At 54.5% G+C, this 18,886-nt stretch overlaps 1 protein-coding gene across 2 annotated transcripts in view; it reads right to left on the bottom strand.

Moving 5' to 3' along the window:
* The window catches only part of TMPRSS9 (transmembrane serine protease 9), a 44,221-nt gene that overhangs the window by 12,894 nt on the left and 12,441 nt on the right, over window positions 1-18,886 (bottom strand). For both annotated transcript variants that reach the window (XM_044752187.2, XM_070491675.1), the window contains exons 2-8: window positions 9,258-9,424; window positions 6,911-7,038; window positions 4,144-4,211; window positions 3,849-4,028; window positions 2,970-3,007; window positions 1,883-1,996; window positions 862-1,033 (exon numbers count right to left, since the gene is read on the bottom strand). In XM_044752187.2, the coding sequence (XP_044608122.2) occupies window positions 862-1,033; window positions 1,883-1,996; window positions 2,970-3,007; window positions 3,849-4,028; window positions 4,144-4,211; window positions 6,911-7,038; window positions 9,258-9,399 (842 nt within the window). In that variant the 5' untranslated portion in view covers window positions 9,400-9,424. The remainder of the gene's footprint in view (window positions 1-861; window positions 1,034-1,882; window positions 1,997-2,969; window positions 3,008-3,848; window positions 4,029-4,143; window positions 4,212-6,910; window positions 7,039-9,257; window positions 9,425-18,886) is intronic.

The following is an 18,886-nucleotide window of genomic DNA, read 5'->3' as shown; positions in this document are numbered from 1 at the left end:
ATGAGACGCTGCCTCACACCCACGGGGACGGCTGGAATCAAAAGGACAGATAAGCACAGGTGTTGCTGAGGACGTGGAGAAGTTGGCACGTTGTGCACGGCTGGTGGGAATGGAAGACGGGGCAGTGGTTGTGGGAAAGTGGATGGCGGTTCCTCCAAAAATTAGACACAGGATGACTGTGTGAGCCAGCAATTCCGCTCCTACGTCTCTGTCCAAAAGGGTTGAAAACAGGGACTCAAAACACGTTCACAGCAGCCAAAAGGTGGGAGCGACCCCAGTGTCCGTGATGGATGATGGACACACACACTGTGGTTCATCCACACCCTGGAATATTACGCAGCCATGAAAAGGAAGGAGATCCTGACTCCTGCTCCCACGTGGACGGACCTGGAGGACCTGATGCTCAGGGACGTGAGCCGGACACAGAAGGACACACACTGTGTGGTCCACTCACAGGAGGTCCCCAGAGGAGCCACATCCACAGAGACAGAAAGTGGATGGGGGGCCAGGGGCTGGGGGAGGGGTGGGAGTCAGTGTTTCATGGGGACAGAGCTGCAGTTTGGGGAGATGGAAAGTTCTGGAGACGGATGGTGGAGACGGCTATACAACAGTGTGAATGTGCTTCACGCCGCTCAATTTTAGTGGTTAAAATGGCAAATTTATGTTATGTATAGCTTACCAAGATTTAATGTATTCAGATTCGACAAAAAAAAAACAGAAAAGGAAAAGACAGGAAGAAAGAAAGAGTTCCAAGGGGCTCTGGGGACGCCACCGTTCCTGGCCACCTTTCCTGGTCGGTGGCGTCCCCAGAGCGGGAGGGAAGGCGGGACCCAGGGACGCGGCCGGCTACGTGGGGCTCACTCGTTGAAGCAGTGGGCGGCCGACACCAGCCACCGGGCCCCGACCACGGCCGCCCCGCAGAAGTGCTCGCCGTTCTCTCGGAGGCTGACTTGCCACGGGAACTCCCCCGGGGACGCCGCCACGCCGCCCACGATCCTGCCCGCCGTCCTCCAGCCGGGCTGCAAGCCGCAGTCTGCGAGACAGAGAGGGCCAGCCGGGCCCCCAGGAAGGGGAGAAACCTCTAAGCTCTTGCAATGTCCCGCCTGAGAAGACTGTCTTCATTTACCTGGGGATTTGTGTCACGGCCTAGGGTTTATGTGACAGTGGGGTGGATGGACGGGGGGATACAGGGGCCATGTGGGTATCAGCGCGACCTCTGGAGAGGCTGGAGACTGAGGTTATGGGTTGAGTTGTGTCCCCAAATAGACATTGAAGTTCTAAACCCCAGGACCTTGGAATGTGCTGTTATTTGGGAAAAGGGTCTTGGCAGGTGATCAAATTAAGATGAGGTCACTAGGGTGGCCTTAAATCCAGTGACTGGTGTCTTTATAAAAAGGGGACATTTGGACGCAGGTACACACACGGGGAGACGGGCCCAGGCCGAGATGGGGGAGACGCTCCTACAAGCCAGGGGACGCCAAAGAGGCCAGCACCACCGGCAGCTAGGGGAGTGCACGGGCCAGATGCTCCCTCACGGCCCCGGCGGGGGGACCAGCCCTGCCGACACCTCGATCTCAGCCTTCTGGCCTCCAGACCCGGGAGAGGGCCAGTTTCTGTTGTTTCAGCTGTCCAGTCGGAGGCCCTTTGTCATGGTGGCCCCAGGACATTTGTACGCCTGTGGCCCGCCATACGGGGGCTCATGCTGCGTGACCAACCCCACCGCAAAGCCGGACACCGAGGCTTGAGTGAGCTTCCCCGGGTCGGAAGCACTTTGCGCGTGTCGTCACTTATTGCTGCCGGGGGAATTAATGAAGGGCTGTGCGCACACAGCTCCGCTGGGCGAGGACAAGTGGACGCTCACGTCCCAGAGGGGCGGACTGACCACAGCGGGCCTCGTCGGATCCATCGGGGCAGTCCACGCTGTCGTCACACTCGGGGTTCACCTTAGTGACACACTGGCTGTTCCCGCAGGCGAAGGCGTCCGCCGGGCAGCGACCTGAGGACAAAGAAGGGCCGAGCTCCTGACCTCACTCCGCGTCTCCCGGCCGCGGCCACCTCTCTGCTCGGACACCCCGGAGCGCGGAAGACACCTCGGATCTGCTGTCTCGTCTCTGACTGTTTCTGGAATAATCTTCCCAGAATCACGACAGGGACGTCACACGAGAACGTCACTTGGCTCCGAGGCCGGGGCGGGGCGGCAGGAATGTGGGTACGTCTGCCATGTGTGTGTGTGTACGTCCAAATTTTCTAGTAGCCGTGCTCAAAAAAAGTAAGAAATGGGTGAAATTAAATGTTTTTAATGGCGGAAAAATACACATAACGTAAAATTCGCCATTTTAACTATTTTGAGTAGACAGTTCACATTTGGGGCCAGATCATGGTCTGTGGGGCCGTCCTGGGCGCTGCGGGGGGTCGAGCAGCATCCCTGGCCCCACCCACTCGATGCCAGGAGCCTCGCCAGTGTGACACCCACAGATGTCCCCAGAGGTCACCCAGTGTCCCCTGGGGGCCGGGACCACCCCTACTTGGGGGCCACTGATATAAAGCTCAATAAACGTATCTACAAATGTCTCGGGAGCTGTCTGGAAAATATTCAACGCAACGAGATTCCAGATGGCACTGACTCTTTTTCCTTTTTTCCCCCCAAACTGTTTGGTTTGTGTTTTGCTTTGTTTGTTTCGTGTCTTTTAACAACAGGTTTCCACCACTTTGAAAAAAAAAAACAAAAAAACCAACCCAATAATGTTTTCTCTTAATCACGCTCGGCCGTGTGTATATAATTCAAAGTGTCTCCTCTTTAGATCCTCTGCGCACACGGGACTGTGAAGTCACCGCCCCCGCGGGCGGCTGGGGCGCAAAAAACCAGCATTTCCCGCCTCCTGGGGATGCCTCTGCGTGCTGGAAAGAGGGCTTAGGAGAACTCTCCAGAAAAGCCGGGCAGGGAGCTCACGAGAGAGAGAAACACACACCTGATTTCAAGTCTCTGTCCGTCGGTGGCCCCCGCTGGCTTCCTGCGGTGGAACCGAGAAGAAATGGAAAGTCGGTCAATGAACGGCCGAGTCCCCTGGAGGACATCGTGTCGCAAAGCAGAGAGCTGCCCCGTCCCCCTCGGGAGCCGCTTAAATTCTAACTTCGATCACTGAAGATGAAATGAAATGATAGGTTCTCTGCCTCAGTCTCGCCGGCCGCCCGTCCATCACGCGTGACAGCCACGTGGCGCTGGCGGCCACCGCGGTGGACGGTGCAGACGTGAACCGTTTCTGTCACCGAGGAAAGTCCTATTAACGCTGATGTCGCGGTTGCTAAGACTCAAGGAGCGTGGCAGGCTCAGTGGGGAGGGGACCATAACTGGCCAGTGGGGCCATGTCAAGGTGACGGATCTTTAATGGGACAACAGTCTGAACTCACGTCTGGCGTGCGAATCGTGATGCACGGCATCCGTGAACTTTACAGCAGAGCATTCACTCTTATTTCTATGCCGGGGTCAGCACACCAGGGCCAAGAGCCAAATCCGGCCCTCCGCTTGCTTTTGTAAATAAAGTTTTATCGATACACAACTGCACCCATTCATTTCCGTATTGTCTATGGTGCTTTTGTGCAACAAGGGTTGAGTGGGCATGACGCAGACCCGATGGGCTGTAAAGACGGAAATATTGACACTCTGGGCGTGCCCAGGTTGTCGGTGCCTGGTCTACACCACAGGGGGGGAAAGCAGTGTAGACGTGTTCTGTTTTCCCAGGAAGGGGCCATTATGAAAAACCCAAGTTTAAGGCAACTTTTAGCCAGCTACCCTCCCACGGTGCGTCCCTCCGGCCTCCGCCTCCTGTCTTTCGGTCGCCGTGGCCTACTTGCCTATGAGCTGGGCGGACACGATGGTGCCGTAGGCAGCCAGGGGGAGGCCTCGCCCCTGCAGCCTCGCGCGGAGACCCCGCTGCAGCAGCTCCTCCTCCAGGCCCGGGCTCAGCGTCTCCAGCGCTTGCAGCACAAAGTGCAGCCGGAAGTGCACGAGGACGCTGGAGTTCCCGTTCCTGCAGGCAGGAGACAGGCCCTTGGAGACGGAGGGCTCCTCTGCGCCGGAATCTTCCAGAATCTCTCCGGTCTCCGGCCGGGTTCCGTCACCCCCCCAGGAGGCCCCTGGCTCACCTGTAACTTAGCACCGTGCAGCCCACGCAGCTGGCCTCCAGCTCCGTCTCCTGAAAGCTGCTCACAAACTGCAACGGAAACACGGCAGCAAAGGCTGAGACTGCAGCGCGGGCTGCCGTCCCTGCAGGGGCCTGGCGTCGGTGGGGCTGGAGGATGGGGTGTCCCACGGAAAAGCCCCTGCTCTTAAACTCATACACACGGTGAGTCACGGAGCTGGGTAACAGAGGGGGAGGGGCATTTTGAAGTTGTTCATGTGAAAATATTGCTCCATTAATGATGGATCCACACATGTGTCCATCCACATGCTGGAATATTACGCAGCCGTGAAGAGGAGCGAGGCCCTGACACAGCTGCACGTGGACCGACCTGAACACACGACGCTCAGGGAGAGAAGCAGACACAGAAGGACACACGGTGTGTGACCCCATTGACAGGAAACGTCCAGAACAGGCGGATCCACAGACAGACAGCAGGTTCATGGGGGCCAGGGGCTGGGGGGATAGGTTGGGGGGGGATGCTGATGGGGACGGGGTTGCTTTTTGGGGGATGGAATGTTCTGGAATTAGAGGTGGTGGTCGCACAATTCTGTGAACATGCTAACTGGGATGTTGTCACTCCAGGTGCTGTCCCCAGCAACTCCAAGACTGGGGGTCCCGGGTCCCTCCCCGGCACCTCATGTGACCTATACCGAGGGTGACCACATGTCCCCATTTGTCTGCTCTCCCAGTGCAATTACCGTCAGTGTCCCCGTTCACTGTCACAAGCCCTCTGACTTAGGTGCTGAATTGCGTGGTCACCCTCTCTGTTTCCTGTGCACACGTGATGTCATGCCTGTCGATTCTTCCTCCTGAAATTCTCTTATTCCAACCTGCTTGTCTGAACTTCAGTCTCTGGCTCCATGTCCCCAGTGCCTGCCATCTAGACCTGCGTGCGCTGTCCCATAGAACATTCCACAAATTTCCAGAATGTTCTACACCCACTCAACCCCTATATGGCATCCGCCAGCCACAGGTGGCTACTGAGCATTTGAAACGTGGCTGGTGCCACCGAGCAACTGATTTTTACATTCGATTTAATATTAATTAATTTGTGCTTAAATTTCAAAACAGAGGGCCAGCCCGGTGGCGCAGTGGTTAAGTGCGCAAGTTCTGCTTCAGCAGCCCGGGGTTCGCTGGTTCGGATCCTGGGTGCGGACATGGCACCGCTTGGCACGCCATGCTGTGGTAGGCATCCCACATATAAAGTAGAAGGAGATGGGCATGGATGTGAGCTCAGGGCCAGTCTTCCTCAGCAAAAAAAAAAAAAAAAAGAGGAGGATTGGCTGCAGATGTCAGCTCAGGGCTAATCTTCCTCAAAAAAAAAAAATTCAAAACGGATACTCGATGCAATTACTGGAAAACTCTTAAGTGTGTTTGGAGCAACTTGAGTATGTAAATGTCAAGGGATCTAAATATGGATCAAGTATTCCTGATGGAAACTTAGCGTCCAAACCGACATGTGCTTATGAAATACACACTGGATTTTGAAGACATTGTACAAAGAAAGAAATGTGAAATATCTCAATTCCCCCTCTGTTTATGTTGATGGCACGTCGATATGGTGTTATCTTAGATATTCTGGGTTAAATAAAATACAATATTATAATTAAAGTTACCTGGGTTTTTTTCCCTTAATGTGGCTACTAGAAAATTTTAAATGGCACGTGGGGCCCGTGTGACGTTGCTGTTGGACACTGCAGCGTTGGGGTGGGGAACTGAGTCAGCCCACCCCGGCCCGTGGGCCGAATTTGAATCATGGCCTGTTTTTGTGCAGTTCACCAACTAACAATGGTTTTTACGTTTTTAAGTGGATGGAGAGAATCAAAAGAAAAATAATATTTCATGGTGCATGAAAATGATGCAAATTTTCAACATGATGCAGATTTCAGTGTCCACCAATAAAGTTTTATTGGCACACAGCCGGTTCATTCATGTGTCATATACGGCGGCTTTGTAGCCACAATGGCAGAGCCGAGCAGTCAAGACAGAGACTGTCTGGCCCAGAAAAGCCAGAAATATCGACTCTCTGGCCTTATGGGAAAAGCCACCACCTCTAATTCCAGAACATTCCATCCCCCCAAAAAAGAAGCCCCGTCTCCATCAGCATCACCCCCACCCCCTCCGCAGCCCCTGGCCCCCACGAGCCCGCTCTCTGTCTGTGGATCTGCCTGTTCTGGACGTTTCACGTCAGTGGGATCACACGCCGTGTGTCCTTCTGTCTCTGCTTCTCTCCCTGAGCATCGTGCGTGCAGGTCCGTCCACGTGCAGGCGTGTCAGGGCCTCGCTCCTCTTCACGGCTGTGTAATATTCCAGCGTGCGGGGGGACACGTTTGTCTGTTGGTGGACACTCGGGTTGTGTCCCCCTCTTGGCCATTGTGAGTCATGGTGCTGTGGACATTCACGCACAAGTTTCAGTGTGGACGTGCGTTTGCGCTTCTTTTGGGTGGACCCTGAGGAACGCAATTGCTGGGTCCAGGGGTGTCCATCCGAGGTGGTGAACCATCCCAGGACCCGCCAGACTTTCCCGCAGCGGCTGCCCCATTTCACGTCCCCCCTGGGATGCAGCTCACAGCCTTGGCACGTGGGCTACAAATCCCGCAGGAGTCGGTCCCCGGGATGTGGCTCCCCCTGCATTCTAGAATGCACCAGCCCCGGCCACGCGGGCCTCGTCCTGTTGGTCCCAGGCCCCGCCCCGCCCTGCCGCCCGGCGGCCCTGGGTCCGGCCTCACCAGCGTCCGCAGGGCGGCAGTCAGTGCGCGGTGGTAGGCTGAGCCCTCCCGCTGCAGGCTGGCGGCGTAGCGCAGGCCCCCCAGCCGGGCCGCGTGCTCCACGGCGATGCCCTGCGTGGAGAAGGAGGCTGCGGGGACACCGGGCCGTGAGAGAGCCCCCCAGGGTCGGTCCGCCACCTGGGGGGGTCCCCCCGACAGACAGGCAAGTTGACTTCCCGAGCGATTAGTAACAGGGCCCCGTGCTCAGCTCCCCGGGGCACCCCCTGGAAGGCCCCCAGGTAGCACGCATGGCCCCAGATGTCCCCAGGTCTGGACGAGGGCAGCGCTGGAGCCCCAAACAGCTGGATTGGCCTCAGGAGACCGTCCCTCCACTTTGGAACCAGAGTCCCCACATCCTCCCCAGGGAGGGGGCACCGAATCCCACAGGGGCCTCACCACCGCCCCCTACCCACCCTCGGCGACAACACGGGTCCCAGCTGTCGGAAAGGCTCCCAATGGTAGAGAATAATAATCATAAAAGGTTTGAGAGTGAAGAATACGATGGCAACCACCGAAACCGTGAAGGCTGGTTCCCAATTCTTGTGAATATTCTTCTGAATAGAACTTAGGTGATCGTTTATTCAATAGACAGAACACACATTCTAAGCCGATTCTAAAAACGGTTTTCTCATTCAAGAAACAAGAGAGCAGCCGAGCCCTGCTGTGTGGACCGCTGTGCTGGGAGCCCAGCCTCCCCGTGGGGCCTCTGAAAGCATCGTGGGCTCCAGGAGTGGGAGAAGGAGCTCAGAGCCCCCGGCGCCTCCCCCAGCGTCCCCGCGGCTACCATCTACAGCGGAAATTTCCAGCAGCCTGGAGACATCCCCATTTTAATTAAAGAAAATTTAAAAAATTTTAAAAAATCTGAAAGCCTTCCTTAGTTTCAAGGGTCTGCGGGGGGTTATGTTTATCTGTTGTGCACAAAATCTGTCTGTGCTTCTAGAAGGCAGGTGTGAAACGCTGCCCCCGCCTCTCCCTGGTGTGAGGAGATGCACACACGCGTGAACACACATACATATGTGCACACATCCCCAACCATACACACTCAGATATGTGTGCACACAAAAACACACATGTGTGCACACACTCACATGCAAACAATAATATACATGCCTGCACGCAATGCACGTGTGAACATATACACGCAATATACACTGATACATGCATACACACGTAAACACATGCATGCACGCTCACACAATGCACCCAATCATACACACGCACACACGTGTGCACACACAGCAACATTCACGCGTGAACATGCACGCGCCCACACAACACACTTGCACACCGAGCCCAATTTTCCTGCAGTTGACGCCCGCAGCCACTAGGGGGCCTCCGTGAGACGTGCCGGGCTGCGAGCCAGGATGGCCGTTCCACAAAGATGTAGATAAATTAGGGGGATCCACGTAGGATTGCAACTTATTATTTCTCCACATGAGAGCATCCCCCCAACTGCCACTGACTATCACCATTTCATAAAAGAAAGGGGCCTCTCACATCCCCAAATAAAACTGCAGGACGCCCCTCATGTCAGAATAAGCCCCATTCCAGAGCAGGGCTGCCCGGTCGAACGTCCCGTGATGACAGAACCTGCTAGATCTGCACCGTGCACCACAGTAGCCCTGAGCCACTGAAACGTGGCTGGTGGGGACTGAGGAATTGAGTTTTAAGCATTATTTGATTTTAATTGATTTAACTCTAGACAGGCCCCTGGGGCTGGGGGCTCCCGGCTTGGACAGCACGGATGGACAGCGGGATGCAGGACAGCACACGGTTCGTAGGTATCTTTCGGCCGGTCTGTTCAAACGTGAAAAGAGCTTCCTTTGTTTATTTTTGTAACTGGAGCCCCCCATCGTATAGACGGGTCACGGTTTTGTATGATTCACCGCAAATAATGTGAAAATATACAGGGAGCGAATATGAAATAGGAGTCATTGTTGATTGTGGGCGGCAGGAATATAAACAATTATTCATTTTTTATACTTTTTGGTATTTTTCAAATTTCTCAGGAGTTTTAAAAAGCTCATTTCACCATCCCTAGTTGTCTCCTTTTCACCCCGTCAGTGGGAAATCTGAAATTTGCAGGTATTGAGTTGCCCGCCCAGATGGGAGCTAAGCGCGCCCCGTCCCCCGCACCTGGCCTGCATGTCTGAGCTCTGGGGGGGCTTGGAGGACCAGCCTTCAATCCCACGCTTGCACGCCCGGCCCTTTGCTCTGCGATTATCATGCAGACTCCACTGAGCCACTGCCGAGCGTCTCTGTGCAAGTCGCCTGGTGTGTGAACCCGGGCAAGCCCCCAGCCACTCACCCACGAGGGCTCCCAGGGTGACGACGATGATGCTGGTGGCCACGACAGCAGAGAGGGCCGCTCGGCAGCATGCGGCATCTGGAGCAGGGACTTCCTTTGTGGCCCCGGGCGTGAGCTGTAAGTCACCCACGGTGGGCTCCATGGCTCCCGGACACGGGGACCGCGACCTGGATGCCAGCAAAAAAGGGACAGAGGAAGTGGGTCAGAGTAGAAGGCGTTTCTCTTTCCCTAAGCAAGGGTCTTCTTGTGCAGACGGGAGGCCACCAACAGCTCCCGGAGCCAGCGGACTCCACTCACAACAGTCACAAAAAAGAGATTCAACCTGACTGATGGCCGGGCTGGTGCACGCGGGCTCCCTGTGGGCCACTGGGGTCCATTGCTAGAAAGAATGTGTGAGCTTCCCAGGGCTGCTGTAACAGATTGCCACAAACCTAGTGGCTTAAAGGAACACAGATTTTTTATCTTACAGTTCTGGAGGTCAGAAGTCTAAAAGGAAGGGCTATGTTCCTCGCAGAGGCCCCAGGGGAGGAGCGTGTCCCGCCTCCTCCAGCTTCCAGAGGCGCCGCGTCCTGGGCTTGGGGCCCCTTCCTCCGTCTGCACGTCTCCATCTTGGCCTCTGACTCTCCCGCCTCCCTCTGATGACACTGGGCCCCCTGGGAATCCAGGACCAACCCCCATCTCAGGGTCTTTGACTTAACCCCTCTGAAAAGTCCTCTGCCACATAAGGTGACATATTCATAGGTTCCAGGATCAGGATGTGGACATCTTTGGGGGCCGTTATTCAGCCTGCAATAGAAGAGAATAAAGATACAGAGAGAACAAGATGGAGCCTGACTTATTTCTAGCTCTGATGCCCATGGGGTCCTTTGTGGCCCTGGGCTCTCTCTCTATGACCATCCACAGCCACCAGCATCCCCACTGGAGGGACACATCTCTCTCGAGTCCCTCCCTTGACAGTCTATCACGTATTTACTGTCGCTGGGATCTCAGCTCCATCAAAATTGGCAAATGTTTAACAACTGGCTCCCTGATGGGGGGAGGAGCCTCGATTTGTAGCATCTGCCAATTTCCGTGGTGTAAATGTTCCCACTCTGGCTGATTTCTAGCTGCTCGCACGACACCATTGAACAGAGTTGGGACAAGATGCACAGTGTGAACTGCTGACTCGAAAAACCTCAAAATGAGTTTTTTCAGGAATAGCCAAAAGAATTGCAATCTCAGACGTACATGCCATGACAAGCCATAAGCAAATGCGGAGAAGGAAGCAGGGGAGCTGCTTTTATAGAGAAAGTGGGAGAGGGAGGGGCTGTTCTAAGCGAGCCCATTGGGGGAAAGTAGCAGTTCAGGGCAGCAATGGCTTCTCATTGGCTGAGCTGCGGGGCTTCTCATTGGCTGAGCTGTGGAGGCTTCTCATTGGCTGACCTGTGGGGCTTCTCATTGGCTGGGCTGTGGAGGCTTCTCATTGGCTAGCTGTGGAGGCTTTTCATTGGCTGAGCTGTGGAGGCTTCTCATTGGCTGGGCTGTGGAGGCTTCTCATTGGCTGGGCCGTGGAGGCTTCTTATTAGCTGGACTGTGGAGGCTTCTCATTGGTTGAACTGCAGGGCTTCTCATTGGTTGGGCTGTTGCTGGGCAGGGAGAGAAATCTTCCTCCAGTAGTAAACTAGTTGTACTTCTGGTCCAAGATGCAAGCATCTGTCAATCTTCCAGTTTGGTGTCATTGAGGATGTGGGATGGGCGAGAGCTTCCCCTATAGGACTTCTTGACTCCGGTTGAGTTAAGGTTTCTTTTATTAATTTCCACAGGACGCTGTATAAACTTTCCACCGTACAGATAGGACAGATGTAAATAACCCCACGATCCTAGACCCGAGCTCCACACATTTCCTATAAAGGACTCGAGGGTAAACATTGTCATCTTTGTGAGCCGTATGGTCTGGCTCACAACGACTGGACTCTGCAGATAAGGAACTAACTGGGTTACAGGCAACATGTGAACAGCTGGAAGTGCCCTGGTTCCGATCACACTTCCTTATGGACGCTGAAATCTGAATCCCATATAATATTCACACCGCACGAAATATGCTTCTCCTTCGACCACTTAAAACGCAAAAATAACGGAGCTCTCGGGCTGCGTAGATGCAGGCGGCAGACGAGATGTGGCCCGAGGGCGGTAGTTGCCCCCCCCCACCCTGGGGAGGGGGGAGATAATTGTAAAATATGGGAAAATAAATAGGAAGTGGTGAATTTGGAGTGCTTAGTGACTTGCATTGTAATATAATTTTTAAAACTGTGAGTTTATAGAACTTAATCTTTGATAATGTCTGAGTTTAATCATCAGCTTGCAAAATTCCTGAAACTTTAGCAATCAGCTCTCCCAAGGCGGGGGGGGGGGGGGGGGGGGCAGGGGCAATGTTGGCTCCAGTGCACCGTAATTGCCACCATCTGCTGTGCTGTCCCTCGTATTTGCGACGCCCAGAACGTGCCCAGTGCCCAGCAGGTGATGATGGAAGGATGGCCCTCTCGCTGGCCCCTCAGTTCCACCAAGTCTACCAGAAGCCCCTAGCTCCCCGCCAGACCTGCTCCTCCTCCATTTCCTGCATTCCTGGAGCCCGAAGTCACTCAGGGGGAGCCCCACAGCCACAGCAGCCCCTGCACGTTGGGTGAACGCCTGGGGAGGGACTTCTCAAACCCTAGTGTGCCCCACGGATCCTCCAGAATCATGTTAAAATGCAGCCTCTGGGTGAGCAGGTCTGGGGTAAGACAGAGATTCCTCGTTTCTAACACCCTCCCCGCGGTGCTGACGCTGCTGGTCCACAGGGGGGTCTCTGTTTGTTCAGACGGTTCCTTTGTCACCCACCCAGCCTCTCCCACAGTGCCAGGAGCCTGGACGACACTGTCTCCCCTACCCCCCCGCTCAAGGCCAGTCTAATGTCGGATATTTTGCTTTGGGTTCTAAAGTAGACTTTATGTTTTAGAACAGTTTTAGAAGTACAGAAAAATTGAGAAGGCAGTTGCTATGGACTGACTCGTGCCCCCCTCCAATCCACGTGTTGAAGCCCTAACCCCAGAAAAGCAACTGTATGTGGAAATAGGGCTTTTGGGGCGGAGATTAAGGTTACGTGAGGTCACAGGGGTGGGGCCCTGACCCTATGGGCTTAGTATCCTCGTAAGAAGAGACACCAGAGAGCTCTCTCTCCGTGAGCACAGAGGAAAGGCCGTGTGGGGCCACAGCGAGACGGCGGCCATCTGCACGCCGAGAGGAGAGCCCTCACCAGGATCAGGACCTAGTGACACCTTCATCTGGGACTTCCAGCCTCCAGAACTGCAAGACCGTAAATGCCTGTCCTTGAAGCTCCCATCTGTGATATTTTGTTCTGGCCGCCGGAGCAGACTGAGACACTGCTGTGGAGCGTCCCCATACGCTGGGCCTCAGTTTCCCCAGTTGTCCACATCTTACATGGGCGCGGTACATCTGTCACGATTCATGAACTAATACTGATACATTATGATTAACCAAAGTCTGTTCAGAGTCCTCAGTTTCCCCTGATGTCCTTCTCTGTCCCAGAACCCCACGGGACACTCAATCCTCACGCCTCCTTATGCCCCTGTGGGCCGTGACAGTTTCTCAGACTTTCTTGTTTCCGATGCCCCGGGGCAGTCTCCGTATTTTGGGGAACGCCCCTCTCTTGAGGTTCGTCTGGCGTTTTTCTCACGGTTAGACTGGGGAGGTGGGTCTTGGGGGTGTCAGGTGGAGCCCTCCCCACCGTCGAGCCCCCCATCTCCGCTCTCGGGGTGTGTGCAGCAGCCTTATCTATGCTCTGTGGCCTCCGCTTTTGGTCCAGGTGAATGTCCCCTCCTCCAGGGAGCCCTCCTGACCTCTTGCACCCCCAGTCACAGACCCTCCTCTCTCGCATTTATGGAGTGTCCTGTCTGCAGTTAGTTCCTCCCTGGGATCCCGTCCAGCCCACTTTGTCCGAGGGTCATGTTTTCGGCTGACTCACCTGTTACCATAAGTAAAGTCAGCCACGTGGAAAGCCAAGAGGGGCAGAGGACAGCCCGGTCCCAGCGCAGACTGACCTCATCTTACAGGGAAATGTCTAGTCCAGGTGTCGGCTGGCCCCCCGCTTGTTTTTATAAATAAAGTTTTATTAAGACATAGACACGCCCATTTGATGACATCAGTGCTTCTCCACTGGGGGTGAATTTGCCTTCCACGTGACATGTGGCCACATCTGGAGGCATCTGTGGTTGTCACGACTGGGGCTGCTTTTGGCATCGAATGGGAGGGGGCCAGGAGGCTGCTCGACACCCCACAGTGCCCAGGACACCCGTCTCACCCCAGAGAATGACCCAGCCCAAGAAGTCAACGGTGTCGAGCTTGAGAAAGCCTGTGGTGCCTGCTATCTTTGGCCGCCTTCACGACACAATGGCAGAATTGAGAAGTCACAACGAGACCAATTTGGGCTGCAAAGCCAAAAATAGTTACTCTCTGGCCCTTTAGAAATATTGCCAGTCCTTGCTAACGGCCACCCCCAGCTGGTACGTCATCACTAAGGTATTGATGTTTACAAATATGAGGACCAGAGTTTGCCCGGGTGTCACAGCGCAGGTGGCTGGTGAAGTGGCCTTCTCCTTCTGCTCGTCACTTGCCGTCTTTGGGGCGGTGGCTTCACCCCCCTGAGGCCCGTGAGATGCTGCGTGCTTGGAAAGTGGGTCACGAAGCACCATCTGAGAGCTTGTCAGCCCCCGAGAGATGAATTAACGCCTGTGGCAGACGGATTCCAAGATGGCGACCATGACCTGCCTCCTGGGGGTCGCACCTCTGCCCACGAGTGTGGACGGGCCTGCGACTTGCTTCTAACCCATAGACCAGGGCAAAGGGGGTGGGATATAACTGATTATCTGTATGTGATTACGTTACATCAGATTATAATGCCCATCTTGCTCAGAGACTCTGTCTTGCTGGCTTTGGTGAACCAGGTGGCCATGTTGGGGACGTCCACACGGCAAGGGGCTGAGGGCGGCCTGCCGTCCACAGCCGGAAAGAAAATGGAGCCCTCGGTCTTGCAACCACGTGGAACTGAATTCCGCCGACAACCTCGTGAGCTTGGAGGCTGATCCTCTGCCAGTCGAGGCCTCAGATGAGACAGCAATCTCCGCTGACACCTTGATGTCAGTCCTATAAGGGACCCTGAGCAGTGGACCCAGCTAAGCTGTGCCCGGACCCCTGACCCACGGACACCGAGAGGTCACAGATGTGTGTAGCTTTAAGCCACTCAGCTCGCAGCAATATTGTTTTGCAGCCTAGAAAACAAATACGACGCCACTTGATCCATGAAATGCCATTCAAGAGTTAATTGTCGGCTTCATTTTTCTACGTCTGCAAAATTTGAGCCAGAGGCTGTTTGTCCATCGTGACAGTGAACGCTGTTTTTTATAAATCGCTTATCAGGAAGGCTGCAGGGTGAGAAATAGCTGTGCGATGTAACGTCTCTGGTCTCTGGCCTCCAGCTTCCCCTCCGTCGGACGGGCGGGACGAAATCCTGCCATCCGGTCAATCTGTCCCTCTCGGGGATCTTAAGTTCTCAGAAAGCAGAGCTGAGAGGGTGTGACAGGCTGAGGGCTGGCACTTCTGCCTCTGAAACGTCTCAGCGTCAAGAGCCAACCAATTCTCTTTTTCCCTTAAAGCAGCTGGTTTCTGCCACTTGCCGATCAGAACCCTCATCCAAGTCTTGGATGCGCCAACGCAGCCCCGGCCCCCCGGGGATCACTCTCTCACGTTCCTGACCCCTGAGCACACCTTTCCTCCAAAGCCGATGTGTTCTCCAGCAGCCCCTTTTCTCCGAGGGGATGAATCACCTTTAGGATTTCTGAAGAGGTGGATCCAGTTACCTGCCCTCGCCTCGGCGCCCCCGGGATGCTGCGTGGGCGCAGAATGACTCATACCTGCCCTCTGACACGTTTTCCCCCTCTTAGAACACGGCAGAGAAGGAAGCTGGGGGACCATCCCATCCGATTTCCCTTGACGGGGCTCCACGGAGGTGCCCACTGGGCCGGGTGCCTCCCTGCAGGGAGTGAGGCTGCTTTTGAGGCCCGTAGGGATGAACGGCAGGCCTGGGTGTCAGATAAAATACAGGACATCCGGTTAAACTTGAATTTCAGACAGACAAAGCATCCTTCTGTAGCATAAGCATGGCGGCCCTGGGATGGTTGACTTCATGCGTCTGCTTGGCTAGGATGGGGTGCCCAGTTGTTTGGTCAAACATTATTCTAGATGTTGCTGGGAAGGTGATTTGTAGATGAGATTAACATTTAAATTAGCAGATGTTGACTAAAGAAGATCAGCTTCCATAATGTGGGTGGGCCTCGTCCAATCAGTTGAAGGCATTTGGAGAAAAGACTGCGGTCCCCCAAGAAGGAAGGAATTTTGCCTCCAGGTTCCCTTTGTACTTGAGCTGCAACAGGAACTCTTCCTGCTCCTGCTGATTTCAGACCTGTCGGCCCCTGTAATTGTGGTAAACAATTCCTTAAAATGCGCCCCACCCCCGCCACTCGTGCTCTCTCTCTCTCTCTCTCTCTCTCTATTCTATTCTGTTTCTCTGGAGAACCCTAAAACAGTCCCTAATACATCTTGTGCAATATTTGGGACACACTTATACTAAAAAATAGTATTTGTTGTTTATCTGAAATTCAAATTTATCTGAGCACCCTGTCTGTCTATTGTTAAGTGTGGAATCCTACGCTGTGGCCCGGCCAGAATGTTCCATCCTCAGGGAAACGGGTCCCTCCTGAGAACGACCATTCTGTGCCTCGCTGCCACCGTCCGGAGCCAACGAGAAAGGAGAGCTGCGCGGGGGTGGTAGGCAGCAGGGCCGTGTAACACTCGCCCTTTATTCTTACACTTGAGCTGAATTGCTTTCCGAGAAGCCAGGGAATCTCTAAGAATCACTTGATGAAATGCTTTAGGGACAAAGACTGCAAGATTCACTTCTGTGATTAGAGCTGGAAACTCAAATTCGGCGAATGAGCTCATTGACAACCCCCCCAACAGGCACACTCTATTCATTCACACCCCGCTGCCTCCCACCCTCACCCCTGGGTTTTCTAAACTGTCTTGTCATCACCATCATTAGGGGCCCTCCTGCTATTTAGCATCGAATATAGAAGCACCATTCATTCAGCTTTCCGTCCGTCCCATATTGACGCCGGGCCGGGCCTGGCTGCTCTGGGCTGGGTACCCAGCCCCGAATGAGACGGATGCGACTCCCAGCTCACAGAGCTGAAATCTTAGCGGCAGAGATCCAAAGAAATTAAAATGACAGCTACGATAAAGGCTGGAAAACAGAGACGTGTCCATGGGGGATTTGAGTCTGGGTAAAAGGGAGCTTTGATCTGGAGAGGGGATCAGGGAGGGTCTCCCGAGGGAGAGACGAGTTACCTGAGTTCTGAAGGATAAACAGGAATTCAGTAAGTGCCCAGTGGAAGGAACGGATGTCCACACCATAAGAGCAAAATGTGTAAACGCCCTGGGGCAGGAGGGAGGAAGGAAGGGCCGATGTGGAGAAAGTGTGTCAGTCAGCTACTGCTGCGTAACGAATTACCACCGACTCGGCAGCTTAAAACAGCGCACATTTACCGTCTCGTGGTTTCCATGGGTCAGGATTCTGGCACGTGGCGGCTCCGTCCTCTGCTCGGGGTCTCCCAGGCTGCAGTCAAGGCGTCACCTGGGCTGTGTTTTCACCCAAAAGCTTAACCGGGAAAGGGTCCACTTCCAAGCTCCCTGCTGTTGGCAGAATTTGTTTTCTCGTGGTTGTAGGACTGAGGTCCCCACTTGCTTGCTGGCTGTTGGTCAGGGTTTGCCCTCAGCTCCCAGGGGCCTCCGGCTTACAGGCCCCCCGCCCCCCGACAACGTGGCAGTGACTTCTTCCAAGCCAGCAGGAGAAACCCACTCCGGTCTGCCAGGACGCGGAGTCTTGTAGAATGTGACGTATTTGTGGGAGCTACATCCTGGCCCTTTGCACATCCTATGTCACTTAATCAAGGATGGGGGGAGGACTATGGCTGCATATTTAATAGTCCTTTCAACTGGCAGAGAAGGGCTTACACAGGGCGTGTACGCCGGGGGCAGACACCTTAGGACCCACTTTCGGATTCTGCCTGCCGCCGAAATCACGAGGGCGGGTGGTCCGAGGTGGGCGTGGGGATCAGCAGGGGCTGCCCACGCGGGGTCCCGTCCCCCGTAGGGAACCGACAAAACACATGCCTCAGTGAAGCAAATGAAAAATGACACTCGTCCGGCGCACTGGCCACATTTCAAGCGCTCAATACCCACATGGGGTGAGTGGTACCACATCATTTCCATCCATCCAGCGACATTTCCATCGTCACTGAAAACCCTGATGGACAACACTGGTCTAAAACAGAAGTCAGTGTGACCTGGGGCCCCCGGGGCGCATCCAGCCTGCCGACGGCGCTTCCACGCAACTGGGTCGTCGCGGAGACCGTCCGGCCCACAAACGTTGAAGATCTTTGCTCTCTGGCCCTTTATGGAAAAAGTTTGCCGAGCCGTTAAAAAGAACGAAGGACCCAGATACATACTAATGTGACAAAGTCACAGAACATTGTGCACAGAAGGAGCCTACGTTTTTTAAAGTTTTTTTTTTCTTTTTTTGCACATTTGTGCATTTAATTCACGGCCCAGAAGATCGATGCACTGAAGTATTAACCATGCCTTCCGCGGGGGAGAGAGATGGAGGGGGCATTTGGTGGGGGGTATTTTTATGTGTTATCTTATATACCAGGGGTTCCCACAGGGGCTGGCCCTAGCCCTCAGGGGGCACTGGGGGACATCTGGGGACGTCTGTGGGTGTCACACTGGGGGTGCTCCTGGCATCGAGTGGGTGGGGGCCAGGGATGCTGCTCAACCCCCCACAGCGCCCAGGACAGCCCCCCTACCACTCCTAAGAATCAGCGATCACAGCAGGTCAATAGCGCCAGAAGAAACCCTCCCGCAGACTTAGGGTATCTTTTATAATGCGAATTTCTTCATTTACTATCCATTCAGTAGCAAATTTAATAGGGAAGTACCAAGGAAGGATGGCATCTGGCCTGGGGTGCGAGGGCTAAGGTCAGAATGTCAGACATACTGTAGGCACGGAGCTATGTTTGTCAAGTTGAATTTGGGACCGTGATGGACGCGCAGGACAGCTCCGGAAGGTAGAAGGTTCCAGAAGAAGGGAGTCATCCAGCAAAAGTCCAGAGGCCTTCAAATGGGATCCACTTAGGGAATCACAGGGCCTGGCGTGGGGCAGGGTGGGTGTGCGATGGGGCAGGGCAGAGTGGGGGGAGAGGTGAGTCCGGGAAGGTCCCATGGCCCAGGCTGGGAGGCCACTGTGTCCATACCCAGGAGTTCAAACTTTGTCCTGGGACAAAGAGTGGCATGGGCAACCGAAAGCTGTTTAGTTTCAAGCAAAAATTGTTTTGTTTTGTTTTTTTTTTGAGGAAGATTAGCCCTGTGCTAACTGCTGCCAATCCTTTCTTTGCTGAGGAAGACTGGCCCTAAGCTCACATCTGTGCCCATCTTCCTCTACTGTATATGTGGGACGCCTACCACAGCATGGCCTGCCAAGC

The sequence above is a fragment of the Equus asinus genome, chromosome 20 (genome assembly GCF_041296235.1).
Source record: "Equus asinus isolate D_3611 breed Donkey chromosome 20, EquAss-T2T_v2, whole genome shotgun sequence".
In the NCBI taxonomy this organism is placed as follows: domain Eukaryota; kingdom Metazoa; phylum Chordata; class Mammalia; order Perissodactyla; family Equidae; genus Equus; species Equus asinus.
Note: the sequence above shows the minus strand (reverse complement) of the source record. Positions and strands in the feature narration are given on the sequence as shown.